Source organism: Camellia sinensis, chromosome 15 (assembly GCF_055761805.1).
Source record: "Camellia sinensis isolate YWXY chromosome 15, ASM5576180v1, whole genome shotgun sequence".
Taxonomy (NCBI): Eukaryota; Viridiplantae; Streptophyta; class Magnoliopsida; order Ericales; family Theaceae; genus Camellia; species Camellia sinensis.
The window spans coordinates 47,810,509-47,836,265 of record NC_138975.1 but is presented as its reverse complement, the minus strand read 5'-3'; the positions used below and the strand labels follow the sequence as shown (position 1 = coordinate 47,836,265).

At 29.6% G+C, this 25,757-nt stretch overlaps 2 protein-coding genes across 2 annotated transcripts in view; one reads left to right on the top strand and one right to left on the bottom strand.

The window, feature by feature from the left end:
- Positions 1-10,633: 10,633 nt before the first annotated feature.
- On the top strand, positions 10,634-20,087 carry LOC114273420 (ABC transporter I family member 17). Its single transcript, XM_028215202.2, has 4 exons — positions 10,634-10,925; positions 11,352-11,699; positions 18,693-18,880; positions 19,613-20,087. The coding sequence occupies exons 1-4, from the start codon at positions 10,910-10,912 to the stop codon at positions 19,865-19,867; spliced, it is 807 nt and encodes a 268-aa protein (XP_028071003.1). The 5' UTR covers positions 10,634-10,909; the 3' UTR covers positions 19,868-20,087.
- Positions 20,088-20,191: 104 nt separating this feature from the next.
- LOC114273419 (very-long-chain aldehyde decarbonylase CER3) overlaps positions 20,192-25,757 on the bottom strand; it is a 28,909-nt gene continuing 23,343 nt past the window's right edge. The window contains exons 7-11 of the mRNA XM_028215201.2: positions 23,295-23,402; positions 22,153-22,359; positions 21,202-21,312; positions 20,883-21,056; positions 20,192-20,610 (exon numbers count right to left, since the gene is read on the bottom strand). Coding sequence (XP_028071002.2) covers positions 20,455-20,610; positions 20,883-21,056; positions 21,202-21,312; positions 22,153-22,359; positions 23,295-23,402 — 756 coding nt within the window. The 3' untranslated portion in view covers positions 20,192-20,454. The remainder of the gene's footprint in view (positions 20,611-20,882; positions 21,057-21,201; positions 21,313-22,152; positions 22,360-23,294; positions 23,403-25,757) is intronic.

The window sequence follows — 25,757 nt, the reverse complement described above, 5'->3', positions numbered from 1 at the left end:
GGGTTTAGAGTATGCAATCCCTTTAAAACCCAATCCATTATCTTATTCCAATTAAATTTCATAAATAATTACTTTCCCGTGGGACCAAGAAATTATTTATAAAACATAATTGCAATGTAAAAATGTCAAATTAATTTTTAACTTTATGTGATCAAAATACCGAGGATCACATCTTTATGTCTTAAGATGCTGTGGCTACTCTTAAAACAGAATAAATTTTTTAAATATGGCATAATTTATTAATGTGAGCAAATCCTTATAGTCGCAACAAATACATGATCTTTCAATGCACAAAATGTATAATACATACAATCAGAGTAATATCACATGAAAAATCCCAAGACCAAACACATGTAATTCAACCTTATACTAGAGTTTGCTTAAAAATTGGACCAAAATAAATTCCATAAGCCCAACACATAGTGTATTCATACTCTTATTTCACATGAATTTTTAATGCATAAATAATTATTTTAATGCATGGAATATAATATTACATTATTTTAGATAACATGCCAATGAATCTCAAAAATTATAAAAACTAAAAGAACATGTTATAATTCACAGTATGAGATTCAATTGAATTTGTTTACTATTTAAACATGCAATGATAATAAACAAAACATCCTTAACAGCATGTTAAAATTTCTTTATGAAAATTCTAGAAATAAAAAAAATAAAAGTATGAGAATTTCTAGATTTTATACAGAATCAGATTAAATATTTTGCTTTTTAATGTGTGTGTCAAAAATAATAGTTAATGACACACAACAAGTCTCCCAAATAAAATAGATTCACAGTAGGAGAAAATTCTAAATAAATGTAAATACCACTAGCACAAATCACGATGGACTCCTATTGCAATAGTGCTTCCTTTTTCTTTAATAGTGATATTCAAAAGTTATGTAATATAAATTACTCATTCTGATTCTATAATGATTCTGAATTGTTAAATTTTATGGTGTGAATTAGATTCAGTGCACGACTGTACGCATCAAAACATTCAGTAAATTATTGAATAAAACGTTCTACACTGTAAGATGCAGAAGTTGATTTTATGTAGATGAAACAAATACTAAACAACATAACAGAAGGTTGGCTCTGATACCAATTGTGAGAATTAAATTAATTTTAATTCAGAAACAAAAATACCTCTTGCCATGATGTTCAAGCCTTTTTTTCTTTATCCTTGAATGATCAAATCTTGAATGTATAAAGAAGCCCACTCACATAACACTTTTACAGAACCATATGGGAAAAGTGAAAGGGACAGAGTTTCAAGCCTATTCTATGCACAAAACAACGTCTGTGTTTGATGGCTATCACAAGCATATATATATAGATAGGCTTGGACCCATATCCAAGTGTAACTCCTTATAACTTCCCACCATCAGAAAAGTTGTAAAGTCCCATGAAACCACCATATGGGATATTAAACAGACATCAGTTACCCATTAACCATTAAACTAAATAATTGGTCATTAAACCAATTAATTAGTCATTAAACCAATTAAATATTTATAATAAATATATATAATATAAATAAATAAATAAATAAAACAAACATGTGGCATATGGGCCACTATGGATATTCTTACAAGGTAGGCCATCTGCTCTGTGACACCTCAAAATATTTAATTAATACCACAACCAACCACGACTATTAATAAAAAATAATAATAATCTACAATAGTAAAATAGAAGAATTAATTTTGTGATTGTATGCGATAAAGTAAAATTTATAGAAGAAATAAAATAAATAAGCTATATGTGTTATGTAAATTTATTTGTCATTGTGGTTATCAAATATGTGACGAGGAAATTTATGTAGGGCTAAGTTAATCACTAATTTATGTGAAAAGATTAACATGTATAAATATAATTAAAAGAATTAAATACCACATAAATATTTATAGTTAAATATAATTATGGTTGTATGTGATGATATATTATTAAATAAATAAATAATAATAAATAAATATATAAATCTAAATTGGCATTGGGTTATCAAATATGAGATTAATTAGGGATTATTATTTGAGGCTAAATTAACACAAATATAAAATTATAATACTAGTTGAATCAAATTAGAGTAAAAAATAGTAAATAAATAAATTTAAAAGTTAGAGTAAATAATAATAATAAGTGTGTTGATGAGATATGGCTCATCAATTACTCACCATTAATTAGTAAGATTATAATCTTAGATTATAATCTGTGAGGAGAGATGGTTGGATGCCATCTGTGTCACCTATCGTTAGGGGTAATGAATCACCCTATGGAGGCCTCATGAATTTGCATGTACATAAGAAGTTGGGGGGTGGGGGAGAACTGAGGGAAACAAGAGAGTGAAATAAAGAGAGATCGAAAGGAGGAAGAACAGTTTTGAAAAGATAGGAAAAATATAAAGAAAATAGTAAGACTCAATCTTAAGGTGAGTTATATTATACCTTGAGTCACCATAATATATTTTACGTATGTTTTAACTTACCATAGTTTACTTTATACAAGTTATGTTTTATAAATTATTATAAACTATATTAATATTTCAGTTATGTGGATTATTTTCTGGATTCTATTTGTTAAAAATGAAACCCATGGATATGTTTGTTTAAATTTTAAAGAATATTTGACTATGACCTTATAAACAATTATGTTTTGTAAGTACCACCACGGGAGTCCCACGCCTTGGGAGACTTAAATAACCATTGGCCTCTGTTTGACCACTTTGTGGTCCTCTGTTTGTCATGGATCCATTGACCTCTGTTCTGATTGTCACTTCAGTGACCTCTGTTCTGTTCTATTCTGTACCGTGGTTAGGATTATTTATTTACATAATTTCGGTATTTCAGTTTCTGCTACTTAAATGATTTATTTACCAAATTGAGTTATGTAAATGTTTTGGCTTAACTAACTATCCATGGTTATTTTGTATTCCCTATGCTCTTGGCATAATATTTCTCACTCTGTTGTGTGCTTATAACTGTTACCTTTTCAGGTGATGAAATGTAGGGGAAACTCATAATCCCACAAAATGGAACCCGCACATGGATTGCTGTTGAACCACTTTTTTTTATCTTTTTTTTTTATTTTTTTATTTTTGCTTCCTTTTTGTTCTACTCGGGGCCGGTCACTGATTAATAAAATAACTAAAGCCCTATAGATGTATTTTCTTTTTCTTAAATAGTAAAATGAAGTAAATTTTCTGTTTACTTATTTTTATTTCCGTTTGCGCAATTTAATTTGCTACAGATAAAATAAGTTAGTAAGTTACGATTCAAATCCTAAGCCCCTGGGTTGGATCGTGACATGCGCCATCTAAATTATTAGGGAAGGTGAGTCATCAACCTTGTGGTCATCATGATGGAGTGAGTCAACACCCAAGAATGTGTATGTAAGGAGGGGATGGGACTGTGAAATTAGTGAGCAAACGAATGAGGAAAAGAGAGAGAGAGAGAGAGAGAGAGAGAGAGAGAGAGGAAAAGGGAAGCGAAGGAACAACCGTGAAAATGTAGCAAAAATAAGAAGAAAATAGTAAGGATCAATATTAAAATGAGTTATATTATACCTTGAGTCACCATAATATATTTTACGTATATTTTGGGTTATCATAAATTATTTTACGCAATCTATATTTTATAAATTATATTAATATTTTGATTATGTTAATTATTTTCTAAACTCTATTTGCTTAAATTGAAACCCATGGATATGTTTGTTTAATTTTTAGAAATTATTTGACAATGGCTTTATAAACAATTATGTTTTGTAAGTATCACCACGGGAGTCACATGCCTTGGAGGACTTAAATAACTATTGACCTCTATTTGACCACCATGTGGTCCTCTGTTTGTCATGGATCTATTGACCTCTATTTTGATTGTCACTTCTGTGACCTCTGTTCTGTACCGTAGTTATGGTTATTTATTTACATAATTTCCGTATTTCAGTTTCTGCCATTTTGAATAATTTGTTTATTCAAATTAAGTTATGTAAATGTTTTCACTTAACTATTATTCATGGTTATTTCGTGTTCGTTATACTCTTGGCATAATATTTCTCACTTTACTGTATCCTTATAGCTGTTACCCTCTCAGGTGACGAGATGTAAGGAAAACCCGTAACCTCATATAGTGGAACCATTACAAGAATTGAGGCTGATCCGTTATTTTGTTTTTCTTCCTTTTCTTCCTTTTGTTTTTCTTACTAAGGGTCGGTCACTGAATAAAAAAAAAAAAAAACCCCTATAGATGTACTTTCTTTTATCAAAATAGTCGAATGAAGTAAATTTTTTGTTTAATTATTTTCTTACTTCCATTTTGCCTCCGCCTATGCCATTTAACTTGTTACGATTAGAATTATTTAGTAAGTTGCGATTCCAACCCTAAGCCCCTGGGGTTGGGTCGTGGCAATTTCTTCACATAACAAATTATCAAGCATAAATTTCACCATATCTCAACATTTTTTTCAAAATCCCCAAATTCTAGGGTTTTTTCCAAAACAAGGTTTTTGTTCCATTTTTGAAAAGATTTTTTCAAAACAACACCCACACCTTAGAACATAGCTCATATTCTCAAAAGTTTTGGGGAAAATAAATACAATCATCTTCTAACACCATCTAGGGTTCAACAATCCAAAATCATAACTCAAACAAGTAATAAATGCTTCAAACAAACATAATCTTGCAAAAACATATATATAACTCTAAGATTATCCCTACCTCAAGCTTGAGAGATGAAGAGGTAGAAAACCCTAGAATTTAAGGTTGGTGAAAACTCGATCCAATCAGTTACAAACGTAGCCCTCGTCATCCTCTTCGATTTGGTGTAAAAAACCCCCTCAAACTCTTGAAGATTTGAACTAAATCTTAGAGAGAAGTTGGATTCGGGTTTGTTTATAGAGAGAAAGAAGAGAAAAGACGAGTATAGAGAGAAAGGAGAGAAAAGACGAGTATATAGAGAGAAAAAAGTGAAAAATCTGTGCAAAAACACTTTTTGGCATCAGTTTTGAGGAAAAGAGCACAAAATTAGAGACAGACGCGTCGAAATATGCACGTGTGCAGTTTAATTTTGCACGAGCGAAAATTTTTGCCTCATGAGAAATTCGCTCCAAAGAGTTTCCTAGAAAATTTCACCAAAATTCGTTTGAGCGGGACCCAAAATCCGCTCGAGTGATTCCTAATTCCATCTGAGCGGAATTGCCCAGAAACCAAGAGTTTGATTTTGCAACCCAAGACAAGTTCTAACGCCCAAAACTCAAAAATTTTCAATCCGAAAAAGTTTACGAGAGGTAATGTAAGAGTAGGAAAAGAAATTTCACAACCTAATACGCTAAACAAAACCCCGAAAGCAATGCACATTACTCTACTACACCATACTTTTCAAGTCCAAGATTCGGGATATCACACTATTGCACATAAACGGTTTAAACATTTAATCACATAATCGAATCACGTCCACAATGATAGCTACTCGTCCCAGAACTCTCAAGGAATTTTCATCAGAAACTAGGTTGATTAATCGTGTTTCCAACAAGACCTCAAAGTTAGTTCAATTGCTACAAGCACTATCCACGAAGGACAATGATAGTGTTCCATGATATTTTCACCATCTTTCATCTTTATATAAATGTCACTTCGAAATGCAATTTGTTGGTCAAGTTCTTAGCTAAATAAAACTTTTTTTAGCTTTTCTCATAACTCTATTGTAGAATCTACATCTATCACATTGGCCCTGTTTGGTAGAGCTGTGGGAAAGTGCTTATAGCTTATGCCTAAACAGCTTATAGCTTATAACTTTCAGCTTAAGCTGATTTCCAGCTTATTCTTAAAGCATCTCCTGCCCCACTCAAAGAATAAGCTGTTTTCTGACTTCCACAAAGCTATAAGCTATAAGCTATAAGCTAAACCAAACACATCAAAATAGCTTAAATTAAGCTGAAAGCTGAAATAAGCTGAAATTAAGCTGTACCAAACAGGGCCATTATTAATTATGTTATTAGCAACATAGAGTCAAATGGTTTCTTACACATCATGACTACAATTCTCCTTAATCATCATCCTTCATACTATACCCATTCATGAGAGGAATTATCTTCACTATGAGACCTAAATAGTACATGAACAAACTTGAGTTTGAACATCCAAATCCAAACCACTTGTACATCTACTCTCATATCTGAAGAACACACTCTATTACCTAAACTTTTGACTTGATACCTATATATCACACACTATCTGTTTTTACTTCTTTTTTTTTAGCTTACCCACATTAATTAGAAACATCCCCTAATCTAGAGATAACAATGACATATAAATGATCAAGATAAAATTAATGCAAAGCACCTAGGTACATGAACAAGTGCACAATTTTGGAATAACCTCTATGAGACTTTAAACCAATCTCATTGGAATATGAAACAATTAGTTACAATTCGAACCAGCTACATTGAGAATTCAAATCATTTGAACAAAAGATGTGATGGAAGAGGAGAAGGAGCATTAAAGGAGTGACAACTTATTTACAAAACAAGAGAAACTTTTTTTTGTTTCATATACAAAATTTAGTATTTTTTGAATAATGTGGAAAAATAAAGAGAAAATTGGTGAAAAGTCCAATTTAAAAAGGATATACGATATTGGATCCAATGTAAAATCTTATTTGGTGATAAGGACATGCCAAAAAAGTCATCGGTGCCAAAAAAGTCACTGAAACAGTCAGTTGGGACAGTGGCTGACGACTGGCAGTTAGTAGTAGTAAGTGGTGGTGGTGGTAAGGTAAAGAAATATGTGATATTTAATAGATAGGGTGTTGAATGATTGGCACGTGTCATGTTTCAACAGATAGGCAATTTGGTAAATTTTAACAGATGGACAAATAGGCTTGGTGAATTTCAACAGATAAATAAATTAGGTGATTTCAAGAGATAGACAGATAGATTGATTTTAACAGATAATTATACTTTTGAATAAATTGTATCCTTTTGGCCTAAAGAGATTAAAGCTTGGCCTTGATAGCCCAAAACATTAAGAAATGGACTTATGACGTAAGTGCACAAAAATAAATGAATAATGGAAGCTCTTTTCCCACATTATATATAAATGCCCTTTTTTTTTAAAGTAAACTATCAATGAGTCCTAATAGTTTAACTTAATTCCTATCAAGTCCTATTGAAAATAAGTCCTAGTAGAATCGTCGCTAAAAATAATTTTTTGTGATTATTTTTACATATGCCGCTAAAAATTGACAATTAGTGACTTTTTTGTCATGATTTTTATAAAGGGTCGCTAAAACTTTAATTAATAACGTTTTTCTGTGACGAATTTTCAAACTATCGCTAAAAGTTGAGAATTAATTACTTTTTTTGTGATAATTTTTTTAAACTGTCGTTAAAACTTATAATTAATGACATTTTTGTGACAAAATTTTCAAACTATCGCTAAAAATTAATAATTAGTGACGTTTTTTTAATAATATTTGATAAAAAATATCATTAATTCTTACACAACTTATTAAATAATAAATTTACCTATTAAAAATGGCACGTAAGTCACCCATATTTTTTATAGGGAAGGAAGGAGAGAAGTATAGATATGTTTGTAGATATGATATGTGTGATCAAGGAAGCAAGATCCTAACGTCTCATTTGATTGCCCTTACCCCTACATCGATTTAAACGTTTGGGTTCTCTCAATCTCTCTTGGTTTTTCTTTTCTTATTGGTTAGAGAAATCTTATCCTTTGTTTTTTTTTTTTAAACATTTTAAAAAAATTATATTTTATTTGTAATATTATTACTCTCTCCGTTTTAAAATATTAGTCCCTTTTAGTTAATTCAATTATTTTTTATAGTACAATTATTACATTTTAAAAATATTAATTTTTCAAAACTACCCTTTAGTAGTACAATTATTACACTTCAAAAATATTAATGTTAATGAATTTAAAAGGTAAGATAGAAAGTTTATGTTGTTTTAGTCCTTAATTTTTGAAAGAGATTAATATTTTGGAATAATAAAAAATAAAATAAGGAACTAATATTTTAAGACAAAAAATTTATTTATCAAATAGGTATTGAGTTAGGAAAATTATTATTTATATGTTGTTCTCGGCAAATCAAAAATTACAACACATATTTACAAATTGTCTGGGTTAAAGCCCTATAACATACTATGTTTTTGCAGACTAAACTTTTTCGTTTCCAAAGTGAAATTAGGAGACCAATTCCATCTAGTTGTCATGAAAATGTCATCTTCAAAAAGTTATAAAAAAAAAAAAAAAAAAAGTAGCGACAAAATTTTAAAAAATATTACTAATAAATACACTTTTAAGAAGAAAATAAAAAGATAAATTATGTACATGGTTCTTGTAATTTACCCGTTTTATCATTTTGGTCCCTGTTATTTCAATTTGATCAATTTTGCCCTTAAATTTTACGGATTGTGTCATATTAGTCCAATAAATAATGGCGGTTAAGTTTGATGAACGAAAAATTAAATGATGTGCCAATTTGGTCTCTATAGTTTATAGAATGTGTTAATTTGATCCCTGTAGTTTATAGGAAAGTCAAAACAACAGGGACTAAATCGACACATTCTGTAAACTACAAAGATCAAATTGACACATCATTTGATTTTCCGTCCATCAAACTCAACCGTCGTTATTTATTAGACTAATATGACACAATCCGTAAAATTCAAGGACAAAATTGATCAAATTAAAAGAACAAGAACCAAAATGATAAAACAATTAAACTACAGGGGCTATCACTACAATTTGTCCAAAAATTAATTTTGTGCCGAAAGGGTTTACTTTGACACAAAGTTCAGTCTCAAAATGATAATAATTTATTACTAAATGTCCAATTTTGTTATTAAATATGCAACGACACTTTTGGCAACTGAAAAGTGATTTCGTTTTTAAATTTTTATATCTAAAATCTTAATTTGTTGTATTGAAGGTTTGATGAGAAAATAAAAGAAATGGAGGGAAAAATGTTTCTTATTACTTGTTTAGATGATTAAAGATTTGAGCAACAGTCAGAAAGATAAATTATTAAAATTTTTTGTTTTATTTCTCACAAAAAATAGTGAGATTTGATGAGAAACCAAAGTTTTTGTAAAAATTTATAATACCTAAATGGGTAAATTATGTAAATGGTCCTGTAGTTTACATGATGTGTCAATTTGGTTCCTATTATTTTAATTTGCTCGATTTTGTTCTCTTAATTTAACAGATTGTGTCATTTTAGTCCAATAAATAACGGTTGTTAAGTTTGGTGGACGGAATGTCTACACAATGTGTCAATTTGGTCCCTGCAGTTTACACAATATTTTAATTTGGTCTCTATTGTTTTAATTTGCTCGATTTTGACAGGGATCAAGTTGACACATTGTGTTAATTGAACATCTATATCCTCATGATATCGACTCTAATTGTTTTTAGAATTTTTTTTATCAAAACTATGTTAACCGTCTATTTTATTTTTTTTAAAAAAAACAAATGCAAAACTTGTTACTGAACTATAAATATTCAATCAATTTGATTTAAAAAAAAAAAAAAAAATCCTCCGACAAAACCTCACAGCTTACCTAATGTAGAAATGACCTTTCACTTTCCTCCAAAAAACGAGTATATTTGTTTCAATTATTATTACCTCCAATACTCCCCCAAATAAGATGTACCTAGATAAGGAGGGTTGAGTTCTATCATTGACTTCGATTACTCCACAAGTTATATCCTAAATAAATGATACATCACCTTCTCTATAAATATGCATATCATTTACGTATCACCTTAGTCATGCAAACGCGTATATCATGTAATTGGTCTATAACCAATAAAATAAAATAAAATAAAATAAAATAAAATAAAAATTGTCCTCATCTATAGCTCTCGTTGCTAGAGGCACAAAAAAATATTATTTTGAGCAAAGCATAAAACTAGAGTTTTCTTAAAGAGTTTTATTAAAGTGTGTTTCTAAAATATATGTTAAGAATGTTAAAAAAATTATATATATATTTTTACATATACTTTTATGTTGAATGATTTTAAATTATATATTTTTTACATATACTTTTATATTGAATGAATAATTTTTTTTAACTTGTATAACATGTGTATTAAAAGTACAAATTTACAAAAAAAAAAAAAAAAAAAATATTTTTCATGTCCAAGAAAATAAAACTCATTATTCAAATGCTCTAATAAAAAGGCATTAATCATCATATTTGCAAAATAGATATGCAAAAAATAAATAAATAATTTTATTTTTAAAATTAGTAAATATTATTTAAATATTAAAAGGAAACTTTTGAGATTTGGCCTCAACTACACCATAATTCTCCAGAATCTAGAAAATTTGATAAGTCTTATAAAAATCTATTCTTCAATAGTATGCCTCAACTCTTAACAAATTACAGCATTATTAGTATTATGTCAAGTTTGGCACAAAGTTCATAAAGGCATTGGCAAATAGTCTCTTTTTTTTATTTTTTTATTTTTTTTATTTAGCATATTACGAAGAAAATAAACAATTGAAAACACCAATATAATATAATTGTCAAATTATAATATTTTAATAATATAGACTGTCAAAAATTAATTTTGATATTATCATTTCGACCGTAATTCAGTGAAGGTCCTTTCTAGTACAACAGGTCCACACAATAAAAACGAGTGAGAAAAGAAGCCATGTTCTCTATACTTTATTTGTTGGTGCTAACTGAGACACAGACAAATTGATACAATATTTTTTTGTGGGTAGGCAAAAGTTGTTCTAGCCTTGTGTTAATGGGGGAAGGTTTTATCTCCTCTCCTTAAATATAGGTATCACCCCCTTCATTTTTCCCACATCTCTCTCTCTCTCTCTCTCTCCTATTGCCTGGTTTCTCAAGCTTGGATTCATTTATTATGGAGACATTCCAAGGTACCACCAATATCATTGTTGTTGAAATTTCTCTTATTAGGTCAACCAAGCTGCATTGATTTTATTTTTTTATTTTTTTTACCACATAGAAATCAAACAGAAAAATAAATACATTTTGTAATTAATTATGTGATTAATTTTTATTCTAGACTTTTTTTTTTTTTTTTAAGTGTATAAACGCTTAGAATATTTTTAAGAATATACAAACTGATCATAGAACTGAATACAACTCTAAAAGTAAAATCAACTTAGTTGTTTGGTCCATCGTGAGGCCTACGTTTTTTATGGGTCCACTGAGAAGATTGTGTTCAATTTTATGCTTGATTTTTTTTTTTTTTTTTTTGATAAGTAGTCTTATATATAAAGTTTTATTTCTTATTTCTCCAATAATGTTTTGTTGTGATGGTGACGGTGAGAGTGGTGCAGATAGTTTAAGAGAGCCGCTAGTGGTGGTGGACGTACCGGATGATGTTGAAAATGCATGCAATGGAAAATCGGAGATGATGAAGATTAGGATAAGAGATTTGGTGAGGGAATCTGACAAGGGAGACTTGATACTAAGCAAGGTTAATGTGGACATTCCCAGAGGGATTATCATGGGGATTATTGGCCCTAGCGGTAGCGGCAAATCCACCATGCTCAGGGCCTTGAACCGCCTCTGGGAGCCACCCCAAGGGGCAGTTTTTTTGGATGCCGAGGACATTTGTAGTATGGACGTCCTTGCCCTTCGCCGTAAGGTTGGAATGTTATTCCAACTTCCGGCTCTATTTGAAGGTAATCCTATCCCTATGTATAAATGTATTACATATTTACTCTTTGAATTATTCTATTTTTTTTTTCTCTCATCCTCTACCTTCTCATGGTCTTAAAATATGATTATTAGGCTGTCATTTGCCAATAGGATTAGGCTTTTTTCCAATTCGAAATCAGATTGAAGCTCGTTGTTGGGTTTGTGAGAGCCCACCATGCGTCCTGCTTCGATAATTCGGACCGTTGAATATATAGAATTCGCCGATTATTTTATCATTGCAAAATATCACGTTAATTGGATATTGATAGTTACTTGATCAAATTATATTTCTATCAACCGTAAATATAATTTTTTAAATAAAGTACTAACAGAAATCAGTTTTGATCAAGTAGCAATTGATATCCGATCAATATGATTTTTTATAGGAATGAAACACTCAACAAACTCTACATATTAAACGGTTTGGATCATCAAAATAAGACCTTTGGTGAGCCCTATGGATCTGAACAATATAGTCTAGTCCACTACGTAGACCGAAGAGAATCTGTTTCCTTTGCGGTACATACAACGGACATGAAATTTGTCAACTTGTTAGACTTTGTTCTATTCTCTGAAGTCTGGTTTGGCAGTTAATTTTTTGACTAGTTCGTTTAGAAATTGACTATTATGATTAATTTTTTAAATTTTTATAAAAAAATATGTAAAAAAAATAAAGAGAGTGATGTGATAAGTTGATGACTTTTTAGTTACTTTAGTCTATTCAAATAATTAAGTTCACTTAAACTTGGTTAATATATTTTGGAAGCCATTTAATTAATTGACATAATGGTAATTAGACTAACAAACATCTCAATTAGATACAAGAGTGTTTTGAAAAATTGGTTAAAAACTGACTTTTTTGTGTTTTTTGCTTTTTGTAACTTTTTTTGTAATTTTTTTTTTGGCTAAAAAATACTAAAAAAACTAACTTTTTATGAAGTTTCCAAAACGACCCATAATGTTAGATTGGTCACACATTAAGGGGTGGATCTCATATTCACATCTTGTGTGTTAGTTAATATGTTTGTTGGGATCCAGTTAGTGTTTTTATTAATATTCAAACAACAGTTACATATCTATGCCTCTGTTTGGGAAGTGGCTTTTTGGCTTTTTTGATTATTTTAGTCTGGGCTAAAAAATTTGATTTGAGAAGCGCTTTTTGATTTTTGTGATTTTTTTGACTTTTTTTGTGAGAGAAGAATGTAATGATTATGAATTGGATATGATATTTTATTTTTTGTGACTAAAATAGTCTATTTTATCTTTTGTGCTAAAATAACCCCGTTTAGCTCTTGCCAAACGGAGCCTGTGTGTTAGGTGTCAAATTTTTGTGTTTTGGGCCAAGAAACTTCTCTCCTGATCCCTTATGTTTTTTTTCAAGTCAAAACTTTTCTTATCATTCAAATTACAAAAACCCATTGTAAAATGGATAAATTGCTAAGACCAAATAGTTGAACGCTGATTTCTCTTATCAAGTGTGTTGTGTTGTGTGGTGTTTGGAAATTGAGTTTTTCAATAATTTTTTAATTTTTATAAAAGAATATATGAAAAATAATTTAATAATTTATAATGACTTTTTAAATAAAAATTAAAATTAAAAAGTTTCAAACAATTATTAGACTCTATCACTGCACTTTTTCATATGACATCCTATCTGAAAAAGAAAGAAAGATGGATGGATTAGAACATAGAACATGAAAGATTCCCAAATGAGAATTTGAAGGTGCTGCTAGCACATGTGAACTTTTTGTTTTTTTTTTTTGGCACAAAGCTTCATGTGAACCTTACATTTTAATAAAAGTGCTAGCTAGAAAGGGATGTGCATTATAGTTGATTTTTTTATTATTTAAAAAAAAAAAACAAATGAGGTCAATATTTATTTTTATTTTTATTTTTGGTAAGAGGGAATATATTTGAGTTTTGAAAAGAGTTTTGAATTTTTGAATTTTGAGTTGTATTTTGAATTTTTTTAGATTTATTTTTTTAAAATATAAAAAAAATTATTTTTTTATTTCAAATATATAATTTTTATTTTATTTTGTAAATATTTTATTTTTTTAATTTTAATATTTTAAATTCAAAACACAACTCCATACTTAAATTGTAACCAAACACATAACTTAAGACTTAATTCAAAAATTATTTTCAAAATTCATAGCCAAACACATAACTCGAAATTCCACACTACTTTCAAAACTCTACACTCAAATTATAACTAAACACATAACTCAAAACACAATTAAAAAATTATTTTCAAAACTCATAATCAGACACATAACTCGAAATTCTACAATACTTTTAAAACTCCACATTCAAATCGTAATCAAACACATAGCAAAAAAATTAAAATATTTAAAAACATATTTATAAAATAAAAAATATTTAAAGGAAAAAATAATTTTTTTTAATTTTTTAATATTTAATAAATATATTTAAAATATTTTTAAAAAATATAGCACCCAAATGTATGAAATATAATGCACATTAAAATAAATGAATAACTATTAAAATATAAAATATTTACCATAAAAAAATAAAGTTAAGAAATACGCTAAATATTTAAAATACAACTTAAAACTCAAAACAAAACTCTTTTCAAAATTCATAATTAAATAAAATTTTTTATTTTCAAGACTCAAAATTCAAAACACTACTCCACATTTAAATCACGATTCTAAAAATAATTTTAAAAAATAAAATAAAAAAAATTGATTGTTTTTAAAAAAAATAGAGTTTTAAAAGGAGTTTGATTTTGAATTTTGAAAAGACTTTTGAGTTGTATGTTTGGTTATAAGTTTTGAAAATAATTTTTAAATTGAATTTTAAGTAATTTTAAATTATGAATTTGATTATAAATTTTAATTTTTTAAAATTAAAATCATAATTTAAAAAAGAGAATCAAACGCAATCTATATCTTTCTAAGGTCAATACTTTTTGCAGCCTTATCATCAGGAGAAAAAGTTTTAAAAAGTGGGTAGGGCAAATTTGGTGAACCAGTACAAGGATGAATTTTTGGACTCACTAACCAATATGACGTGTATATATATAAATATTTACAGTATTAAACTATTATTATTATTATTATTTTAATAATAGTATTAGATTATTATTAAAGTAAAATTATTGTTGTGGTGGTACAACTGAGTACATGGTTAACTGGGCTGAAAATTTTGAGTAGGCCTAGGAGGTTTTTGTCAAAAGGCTACGGAACGTGGTTTACACAAGTGCACCATTTTTATTTAAAAATAAATAAGCATAGTGTGACACGCTAATTTAAGAATTGTTGGGTTGATTTAAACAAGTGTATTTTTTAATTTTTTTATGAAATATGAATTAAATTTAGGTTAAATTTAAAATGATGTATTAAAAAAGTGATGTGACTTAAATAAGATGATATAATTTAAATAGAATAGTAATTTTTTAATTTTTTATCTTTTTTTTAAGTATGTGAAACTTAACTTTACAACTCCTAATAATAATAACAATGAATGACAATATAAAATTGACAGTAGTTGTACAGTTTTCGTACGATTTTTAATACTTAAAAAATTATATTTTTTTGATCAATAAGCTATTTATGATTAACCTATTCAAAAATATGTGGATCTCAATAGGGATCCTTCTACTATATATATTTTTAAAAAAAGAAATATGTGTAAGGTATGATAATTTATAGTGTTTATGGCACAAAATATTATAAGGAATCATAATAGGTCAAAATTCAATGACTATGCTTGAGTATCATTTTTTAAAAATACTTTTCAAAAAATTTTACTTTTTTATTTTTCGTATTTTTTGTTTTTATTTAATTTTTTTAATATTTTAAGTAATTTTTTTAATTTTTAGGCATACCTAACATAAATATACTTAAAAAGTAAAAAAAAATTGAAAAAAACTTTTGAAAAATTCACTAAATACCAAAAATATAAAAAAAAAACGAGAATTCAGTACATTTTTTTAAATATTTTTATGTATTTATTAATTTTTAAAAATATTTTTTCACAAATTTTTACTTTTTAGATACATCTAAGTAAGGTGCATCTAAAAATGTAAAAAAAATGTTTAAAATTTTAAAAATATTCATTAAAACAAAAAAACACGAAAACTAAAAAACTCAGTTTTCAAAAAACTTAATTCAAAGAACTCAAACCAAGCACACTGATGAGACTAAGGAGTTATTTAAGAATGATTTAAATAAGTGTACTTTTTGACTTTTTATAAAAATATATGTAAAAAAAACAAAGAGACGATATGATTTAAAAATACAAAAAGATAAATAAATGCACTTTTATAGTGCACTCCAAACACTTTCTATGTCATAACCAATGAGTGATTATTCGTTTAGCATACTATTTTTTAGGGGTGAGCATGGTTCGGATTGGACCGGATTGGGGTAAAACCAGGACCAATCCGTTATCTACGGTTCCTGAAAAATTGGAACCAATCCAATCCGTTTAAATCATGGAACCAATCCGAACCAATCCATTTAAATACGGATTGGATCGGTTTAGGACCACGGATTCACATTATTAAATAACAAAAAAATATATATAACACTTTAATTTCATAAAAATATAAACATAGAGCTATATTAGTTCCACAATAGCAACATCTATTTCTATAATAGCGATATACTGTGCTAGAATTTAAACAACCATAAGAAAACTGGTTTCACCATAAGTATTTAGACCATTACAAATTAAAACTAAAAACTAACAAACAAAAGTAATAAAAGAAGATATTATACGGTTTTAGGTTTGAGTTTAGATTTTATATAGAATAAGAGAAGATACTATGGGGGAGAATGTATAATAAAAATATATACTATTTGTATACGGTCCGGATCGGTTCCAATCCGGAACCGTGGGGTTCAATCCGGAACCAATCCGTGTACTACGGATTTTTAATTTTTCAATCCGGAACCGAACCACGGATTCAAAAAACCAATCCAAACCTATCGGATTGGACTGGACTGGATCGGATTACGGATTTCACGGATTCCTTGCTCAGCCCTACTATTTTTGTGATTAATTATGTATAATCTTTATTTTTAGTTATTTTTAATGAACAGAGCGTTTTCTCTGTAACTATTTCGCCTGGTCAACATCATATATCACCGTCTCTCTCGTATTATATGTTCTTTCGGCACAATATTTGAAGTGTTTAGTTAATTTATTTGAATATTAATTATGATTTAATTATACATATTGTGATTTTTATTGGAATTTTTAATGATGTTGATTTATTTATCATTTAAATTTTTTTAATTATATTTTATATAATATTTGATTGTAATTTAATTTTTTTTAATTATAATTTTTATAAAATTAAATTATAATATACATGATAATCAATTTCACGAATATCATATAATACACACTTATAGCATCATCCCTCTCTTTTATTTTATATTAAATAAACATATATCACCATCCGAAAGAAATACAAAAGTTAATAAATGAGCTGGATGGGCAAGTAGCAGGGCAATTTCACCCGTGCTCATTACATCATCAGGGTTTGGAACCCCCACACCCTCCAAAAATTTTAAAATATTAAGGGTAAATTAATTTTAAAAAATAGAATTAATTACACCTTTTAATTATTAGTAAAATATTACTTTGATATCTTTTTCTAGGGCAAATTACATATACACCCCTCGAGGTTTGGCTAAATTACAAATACCCCCTGAGGTTTGAGAAATTACAAATTCCCCCCTGAATGCTATATTTGCATAAGAAATTAGGGGGTAATTTGTTATGAAATATAAACCTCAAGGGGTAAATTGTTATGAAAATACAAACCTCAGGGGGCGGGATGTAATTTCCGAAACCTCAGGGGGGTATCTGTAATTTAACCAAACCTCGAGGGGTGTATATGTAATTTGCCCCTTTTTCTAAGATGGTTCAGAAAGGGTAAAAGTAATACATTTTTATTGTTGAATGTATCAAAATACTCAGGTTCATAGATAAACGAGTCAAAATGATTTTCACTATTTAATGAAAGGGTCATGCTATATCCCCCTAAAAACATCCCCCTAATCCCCCTAATTTCCATATCAAGTAAAAAAAAAAAAAAAAAAAGGAAAAAGTTGCCAAAATTGGAAATTAGGGGGATTAGGGGGAAAGTTTTTAGGGCTCCAAATCATTTCCCTTAATAAAAATGCCTTAAATATAAGTAAATTTATAATTTTGATATAATTAAATTAATTTTATCATTAATTTGTTAGCCACATGGACAATTAAAAGGTCCTTAATGAAAGAATCACACTTGGACACTTAACCAAATTACATCTGGCTGAGTCTATCTTTTTGGAATAAAAAGTCTATTGAAATGTCTTTAATTATACAAATAAATAATATAAAATAGTCTATTAATTAATTTGTTTATAAAAAATATAATAAATTGTATTTTCTTTTATCTGATATGTCCGATCTATAAAATATGTGGTGCCCCTCTAGTAGCAAGGCAATGCGTGGCTGTATTGTTATCTTAAATACAATTTTTTGATAGGAAGCCTTCTTTTCAAATCACCTTTATTCTTTTGTTTTAAACTCTTACACTACCACACGATCAACAATATAAGGAATACAAAATTAAAATACATAATGCACTGAACATATATTGTACGAGTAAATTTTATTTTAAATATAATTTACATCACACTTAAAATAGATTTCAATCACACAATACATTGTACATATCGTGTGGTAGAAGTAGCTGCACCTCAGGATGCAGTGAGGAGAGATCAAGGATTTGAGCTGATAGATCAACGACAGTTCATTTAAGTGGTATATTTCTGTACACTAACTTTACTAACAAACTTAACAACTCTAACTTCCTCAAATGTTGAAAAATATACAAATAAATAAAATGTGTGTGATATGACTGGCTCATCCACCTTAAAAAAATGGACTTGGTTAAGACATATTTTCACTCAACTCACCATACCTTGGAATTGTTGATCATATATCTACAGGGACAGTAGCAGACAATGTGAGGTATGGACCACAGCTGAGAGGAAAGAAGCTGAGTGACAATGAGGTGTACAAGTTGCTCACCCTTGCTGACCTTGATTCTACCTTTTTCAATAAACCTGGTGGTGAATTGTCTGTTGGTCAAGCTCAAAGAGTTGCTCTGGCTAGAACCCTTGCTAATGAACCAGAGGTAAGCTCACCCCCATAACACACTTAACTTCTCTAGTATGTAAAATGGGTTAATTGCATTTTTTTGTTCCAAAAAATTATGAGTCTTATATCATTTTGATCCCAAAAATTTAAACACCTTCTATGCATTGGGGGACTAAATTGACACAATTTAAATATTAGAGACCAAAATGACACAAGACTCATTCTATGAGAACTAAAAATAGCTTGTTTGAGAAGTTAAAATTTTAGCCTAAAAGGCAAAAATTCACGAAAAATGTCAAAAGCCAACAAACTATATAAAAGAGTCAAAAATTCTTTTTTCTCTCTAATTTTTTGCACATTTATTTTTTTGTAAAAATCAAAAGATCATTCCAAATATACTAGTTTTTTGTTACCTCATATTTTAGTAAAAAAACTAAAAAGTTAATGAAATAGCATATTTCCAAACAAGGTTGCAAGGAGATTGACTGTCACGATTGAAACTAGAGGAGTAAAATTTTAGTGAAAATACGAAAGTGTTAAGTGTAATTAACCCATTACTTTCTAATATTTCCTAAAAGTGGGCCTTTTAGGAAAATTTTCTCAAGAAGTTTTCAAAAAAATTCGCCAAACAAGCTTTTTGTGTTTTTTGAAATAAAAGCAGAAAACAACTGGTGAAAACACAAGCAAACTGTCTATCAATGGGAGGCTGTTTTCAAACATATGATGAAAGTTTCAGCCATTGAAATTAGTCTCTCTCTTTTCTGTGAAGGTTTTGCTATTGGATGAGCCAACAAGTGCTTTGGATCCAATTTCAACACAAAACATAGAGGATGTTCTTGTGAAGCTGAAGAAGAATAAAGGAATGACTATTGTCATGGTCTCTCACAGCATCAAACAAATCCAGAGGATTGCTGATGTAGTAGCCCTCCTTGTCAATGGTGAGGTTGTTGAAGTCTTAAAACCTGACCAACTCTCAGAAGCCAAGCACCCTATGGCTCAAAGGTTCCTTCAACTCAGCTCCTAATAGTTCTGCTACGAACACAAAAACCCGAAGAAGTTTTAGAGACACTTCTAAAAACCCTTGTCCGACTATTATATTATATCTGGTTCTGTGATTGATTTCTGTATTATTAGACTTATTCGTTAGTTCTTCCTATGTTGTATTATATCGTGATTTATGTAATGATGTGTTCTTGAGATTTTCTTGTGGCAATAGCATTGGTGAGTTTGTTCTTTGATTCAAATATCATCTCCATTAGATTCAATTTCAAGGCTTAATTAGTGAGGTGAATTTCAAAAATAGATTTAGTGAAAGGCATTCAAGAAAGATTATGTATCTTCAACTAGCTTTATGGTCTGCAAATCACAGAGACAATATAACTTGGATATATATATTCATATACATATTCGTGTAATAGCTTTATGGTCTGCAAATCACAGAGACAATATAACATAGTGTTTTGCTTGAATTATTCAAATTTTTGGACTTTTAATCCAAAAAATGACACATGACAATTTGACAAATAGTAAAAAAAGAAAAAAAACATAAATATGCGATTTCTTTCCTTTGCAGAAAATATATATATAAGGGAAGACTTCTGCATAGAGCTCCTACAATGGCTTAAACCCGTGTTTCAATGCCGCATTCCATACAACATCAATCTGATCAACATCGATCGCTCCAACCTCATGGTGGGTCCAACCCTCCAGAAGGTGAACAACCCCACCGGCGTGGCATGCGTGAACAACACCTCTTTCGAGTTTATACTGTTCCAATCCAAATCAAAACGGAAAAAAAAAATCATAATTTTGAATCATTTCCCTTTTTCATCTTGGAAAGTACTTGAGTTATGGTAGTTCTTGTGAAAAATCTTCAAAAAAAAAAAAAAAAAAAGGCGGCAATTTTCAATGATCTAGCGAAGATCATTGCAAGTATGGCATTTGTTAGAAATCAAAGGGCTTGATTCTTTTATGAATTTGTTAGAAATTAAAATGAAACTTGAAATCAAAGGAGAAGAATGTAGCGGTGGTAGATATACCTCGCAAGAACCAAGCTCCTCAACATCATCAGGGAGCCTCAAGGCTGCAAGTTTTCCATAAGTACAGTCTCTTCTCATGGGAATGATGGGTGGAACCACAAATTGATAGAAATGTGTCCCTGCCGGAGCCCACCATTGCTCTCGCGGTGTAGTCCATTTACCAATGATCCAAATCTATAAAATTTTACAGGAAAAAAAAAAAATAGTGTCGATTACTATTAAGTATTAATGTGCTAATATTGTGGTATTCCTAGTTCTTTTTGAATCTTCAGCAAAGAACAAGGATATGTGAATAACGAATGCATTAATTGAACATTACCTTACAGTGTTCTGCTGCTTGATATGTTGTCACTTGGACAAGAAATTTCCGGTACTCCATTGGAGCTTCCTTTTGAATGCTCTTAAATCGCTCTGTGGATTGAGTTAACATCTGCATATTATAACTTACCTTAATTAAAATTAGGATGGAAAACACGGGACTTAATGCACGAGACGTCTGCTAAAATTCCTATGTTGCCAGGACAACCGTCACATCGAGTGTATTATTTCAAGCTTTGTCAAAATCCACAATACTTGCTGCATTTTTCATTGTAGAACTGAAGAAACTTACATAAAGTTCTGCTCCGTTTGTTTAGTTAAAAACATTTTTTGAAAAATAATTTTGCATTTTCAGGTGTTTTGTACACGGAAAATGAAAATGAACGACAAATGTTTTCTATAATCAATAGAAAACAAGATTATTTAGGTAAAAATATTTTTCACTTTAAAACGTTTATAATGTTTCTTAACTAAAATTTGCCAATACCAACACACTATACCATAGCTATCACCGCCACGTAGTGGTGGCAATGGCGGTAGCAGTTGTAGTATAGTGTGTTGGCATTGGTAAGTTTTTAGCTCAGAAATGTTACCATTGCCATTGCCATCACTAACACCACCACCATCGCTACCGATGCCACCATGCCACCCCTACTAATATATTAGTTTCAAGGATGTAACCAAAGATACGAAAATATTTTTTACAAAAAAGTTTTTCATAAAAAACGTTTTAGGTTGAAAAATATTAGCCAAAACAAATTGAGCATTCATGTGTACATGATATATCAATTTTCAACTAGCGTAAAAAAAAATTCACAAAAAATTATTGTTTCACAATTTTTTCTAGCATCCTGTGTAACGGGAAGTTAAAATAATAAATAAATAAATACATAGTGAAATCGATGCAGTGACATATAGCAGTCCTCAAAATTCATTGAGTACTGGGTCTTACCATGACAGCAACTTTACGACGAGCAAGGTAGAGGGCAATGGCCCTTCCAAGCTTGGAAGTAGACCCGGCGAGGAAGACCTCTTGTGCATCTTTAGGTATCTCATGGAGAATCACAGCAGCTGTCAATGTGTTTCCATGGACCACTCTAACTTTAAGGTTTGGGTGCTTGTTTACAAATAATGTTCCCCCTCTATTCAGAGCTTCATTCTGTTACAATTTCAACAGCATTTTCATATACATTAAATTCTCAAATCAAACATTCAAAAAAACAAGTAACAACATAATTGGATAAAGTTCAATAGAACATCAAACTCATAGTTTGTTTTGTCCATTTCTTGGTATCCTATTGTGGTATGAAAGCTAATGCCATCCACCATTAGATAAGCAAGACAACAGCCTAAGGCTCCATTCATTTTATTTTGTTTTTGTTTTTTAGTTGGGGAAGGTTCCACTTTTTTGAAAGGTTTCAAAATGTTAAGTTACTAGTCTAAAAGCTTTAAAAAAATAATAATAAAATAAAATTCAAAACCTAATAAAAAAATTTGTCTGATGTTGCAATAAAAAGAAACCCCTCACTACCTAAAGGTTTAAGAAATTTAGGGCAATTATGACAGTAATTTCTATACTTTGGTTCATGTATTATTTTGATCCATATTATTTTAATTAATTCAATTTTGATCTTAAATTATGACTTTATTTCAATTTGATCAAATTGATTATAATTATTAGCAATTTTTTTTAATAAAAAATACACATATAAGTGGCATGTATTATGTTTTTAAGAGTAAATTATAAATTTGCTTAACTTAATTGGCTAACATCAACCAATTTAGTGATTATTTTCCGTCAAAACATTAATGACATTATCAATTGGACCAAATTGGCACAAAAACTAAAAGTATAGAAACCAAAATGACATAAGCAACAAATTGTAGGGACTACCGATGCAAATTGTCCAAAAATTTATTGTCTACGAGCCCCAATAGCAAATAATCACTCATAATAAAATCACGTGAGAGTAAATATTAGCTTGACACATGGTTTTCAATAACAATATTGACTACCTAACTTCCAAATTAATTACAGATAGTAACAAAAAAATTTAGGATGAGAGAGCGAGCGAGAGAGAGAGAGAGAGCAACCTTATTCAATGCAGCAAGGCTAAGGACCTTGACACCAAGTCTATCAGCCCTGAGGATGGCTTCTTCAATTTGTTTATTAATTCCTTCCCTAGCAAATGGTAAGAAATACTGCCCCAAACATACATATATATCACAATCAATTTCATATAACAACAAATTTTGAAAATTGCTACACAAACATATTTTTTACTAATTTTTATTTTTATTATTAGACATAGAAGTAATAGTAAATTTTACCTTGTAATGTAAATTCTTATAGCTAATAATAAAACAATCTGATAAGAAAAATATCGATATAATATCACTATTAAACTTTTCCTCTAGCTGGCTGATGCTATTTGCCAAGTTTGTTTTTATTTTTTTGATCGGCGAAAGTTAGTTATTAATTCTTAAATTAGCATTTCAAGAGAATTGAAACTCACATCCATCCATCTTTGCAAGAAAATCTTGTTCCCCCATTCCATTACTAAGAATAGAACCCAAGACCTCGCCAAAGGACTAGCCAAATTGTAAAAGCCTATTTTATAAATCTATCATTTTAAAAAAATAGTGACTTGCATCAACATTGAATATGAGAGAAATCATTCCAAACATACTAACTATTTTCATCTCGTTTGGGAAGTGAGTTAGCTTTTTGGCTTTTTGGTTTTTTTGGCTATCTTAGCCTGGGCTAAAAAGCTTGGTTTGGAAAGGACTTTTTGGCTTTTTGACTTTTTTAACTTTTTTTTGTGAGAGAAGAGTGTAATGATTATGGGTTAGATGTGATATTTTGTTTGTTGTAGCTAAAATAGCCTATTTTGTCTTTTGTGGCTAAAATAGTCAAAAAAACCTATAAACCAACTTGCCAAACGGAGGCCAAAAAAGAGAAGTTGCAAAACGGACACTACTATTATATAAAATAAAATAAAAAAACACAACACTTCGTGTAGATGCCCATTTTTTTCCCCTCCAAAATGCCCATAAAAGCAGTTACTTACGGTTATGCCCTAAATTATTATTATTTTTTAATCTCTCAACTGTTGATTTTTTTAGATTCGTAAAATGTTCCAATTTTCATATTTTAAGTTCAATTATACACTCCACAATCTTATGCACACAAATTGCATGTGTGACCACTTCTAGTATTATATAAAAGGGCAAATTACATATACCCTGAGGTTTAGCAAATTTACAGATACTCCTTGAAGTTTGAGAAATTACAGATACCTCCCTAAAGGTTATATTTTCATAACAAATTAGGGGGCAATTTGTTATGAAAATATAAACCTCAGGGACAATTTGTTACAAAAATATAAATCTAAAGAGGGTATTTGTAATTTTTGAAACCTCAGAAAGTATCTGTAATTTAGCTAAAGCTCGAGAGAGGTATATGAAATTTGCCCTATATAAAACATATAGGTCATGTTTGTTTGGGTGGACATGAGCTTGGGATTGGACTAATAATCCAATAAAATTACTAATCCGATGTTTGATTAAATAATTGAAGTACGGACTAATTATTTTAAACTTGACTATTAGTTAAGATAGGATACATAATCCAACGAATTCGTAGTCTTAGGACTATTAGTCATGAGAATGCTAATCCAGTCCGCCCAAACAAACATGGCTATAGAGTTCTTAGAATGAACACCTTTCTATCATAGCTTTTCTTATTCCTAAATTACTCTTGTAATTGTCGAAATCAAATATATGAATCCTTTGTAACTGTCAATCCATAAAAGTGAATTTATGGGTCAGTCTTATTGACCGAACTTATTTACCAATAAGGCTTATTTCCTTTTTTACGTATCTATATCCCCAAAAGGTGTTGAGACGAAATTAGCATTTTAAGACTTTATGATACATTTAAAAAGTGTACAAAGCTTATAAGTATTTAAATCCATCACATAGGACTGGTACATAATCTACTGAATAATATATCTATAAAGTTGTGTTTGGAATATGAATTTGAGTAGAGATTTTGAAAATGAACGAAAATGTAGGTGAAATATTAATGAACGGGGCTGGCTTCCCTCCAGTTTGTGATCGGATTGGAGGGTACTGTTGAGCTTGTGGGGGTCCATCACGGGTTCCGTTTCAAAAATTTGAACCATTTAATGTGTAGAACTCGTCGAGTACTATATGCTTGTTAAAAATCACGTTGATTGAATATCGATAGTTATGTGATCAAATCAGTTTTGTATAAAAAAAAAAAAATAGACGGTGAAAAAATAAATGGTTGACAGAAATCTAATCCGATGAGAAAGCTATCAATATCCAATTAACGTGATTTTTTACAGGTATATAATACTCGACGAGTTCTACACATTGAACGGTTCGGATAATCGAAACGAGACCCGTGGTGGGCCCCCACGGGTCCAATAGTATCCTCCAGTCCGATCACAAACTGGAGGGAAGCCCAGCCTTTAATGAAATATAGTTACATTTCATCTATATTTCGCACATTTTTTTCTTTTTATTTTT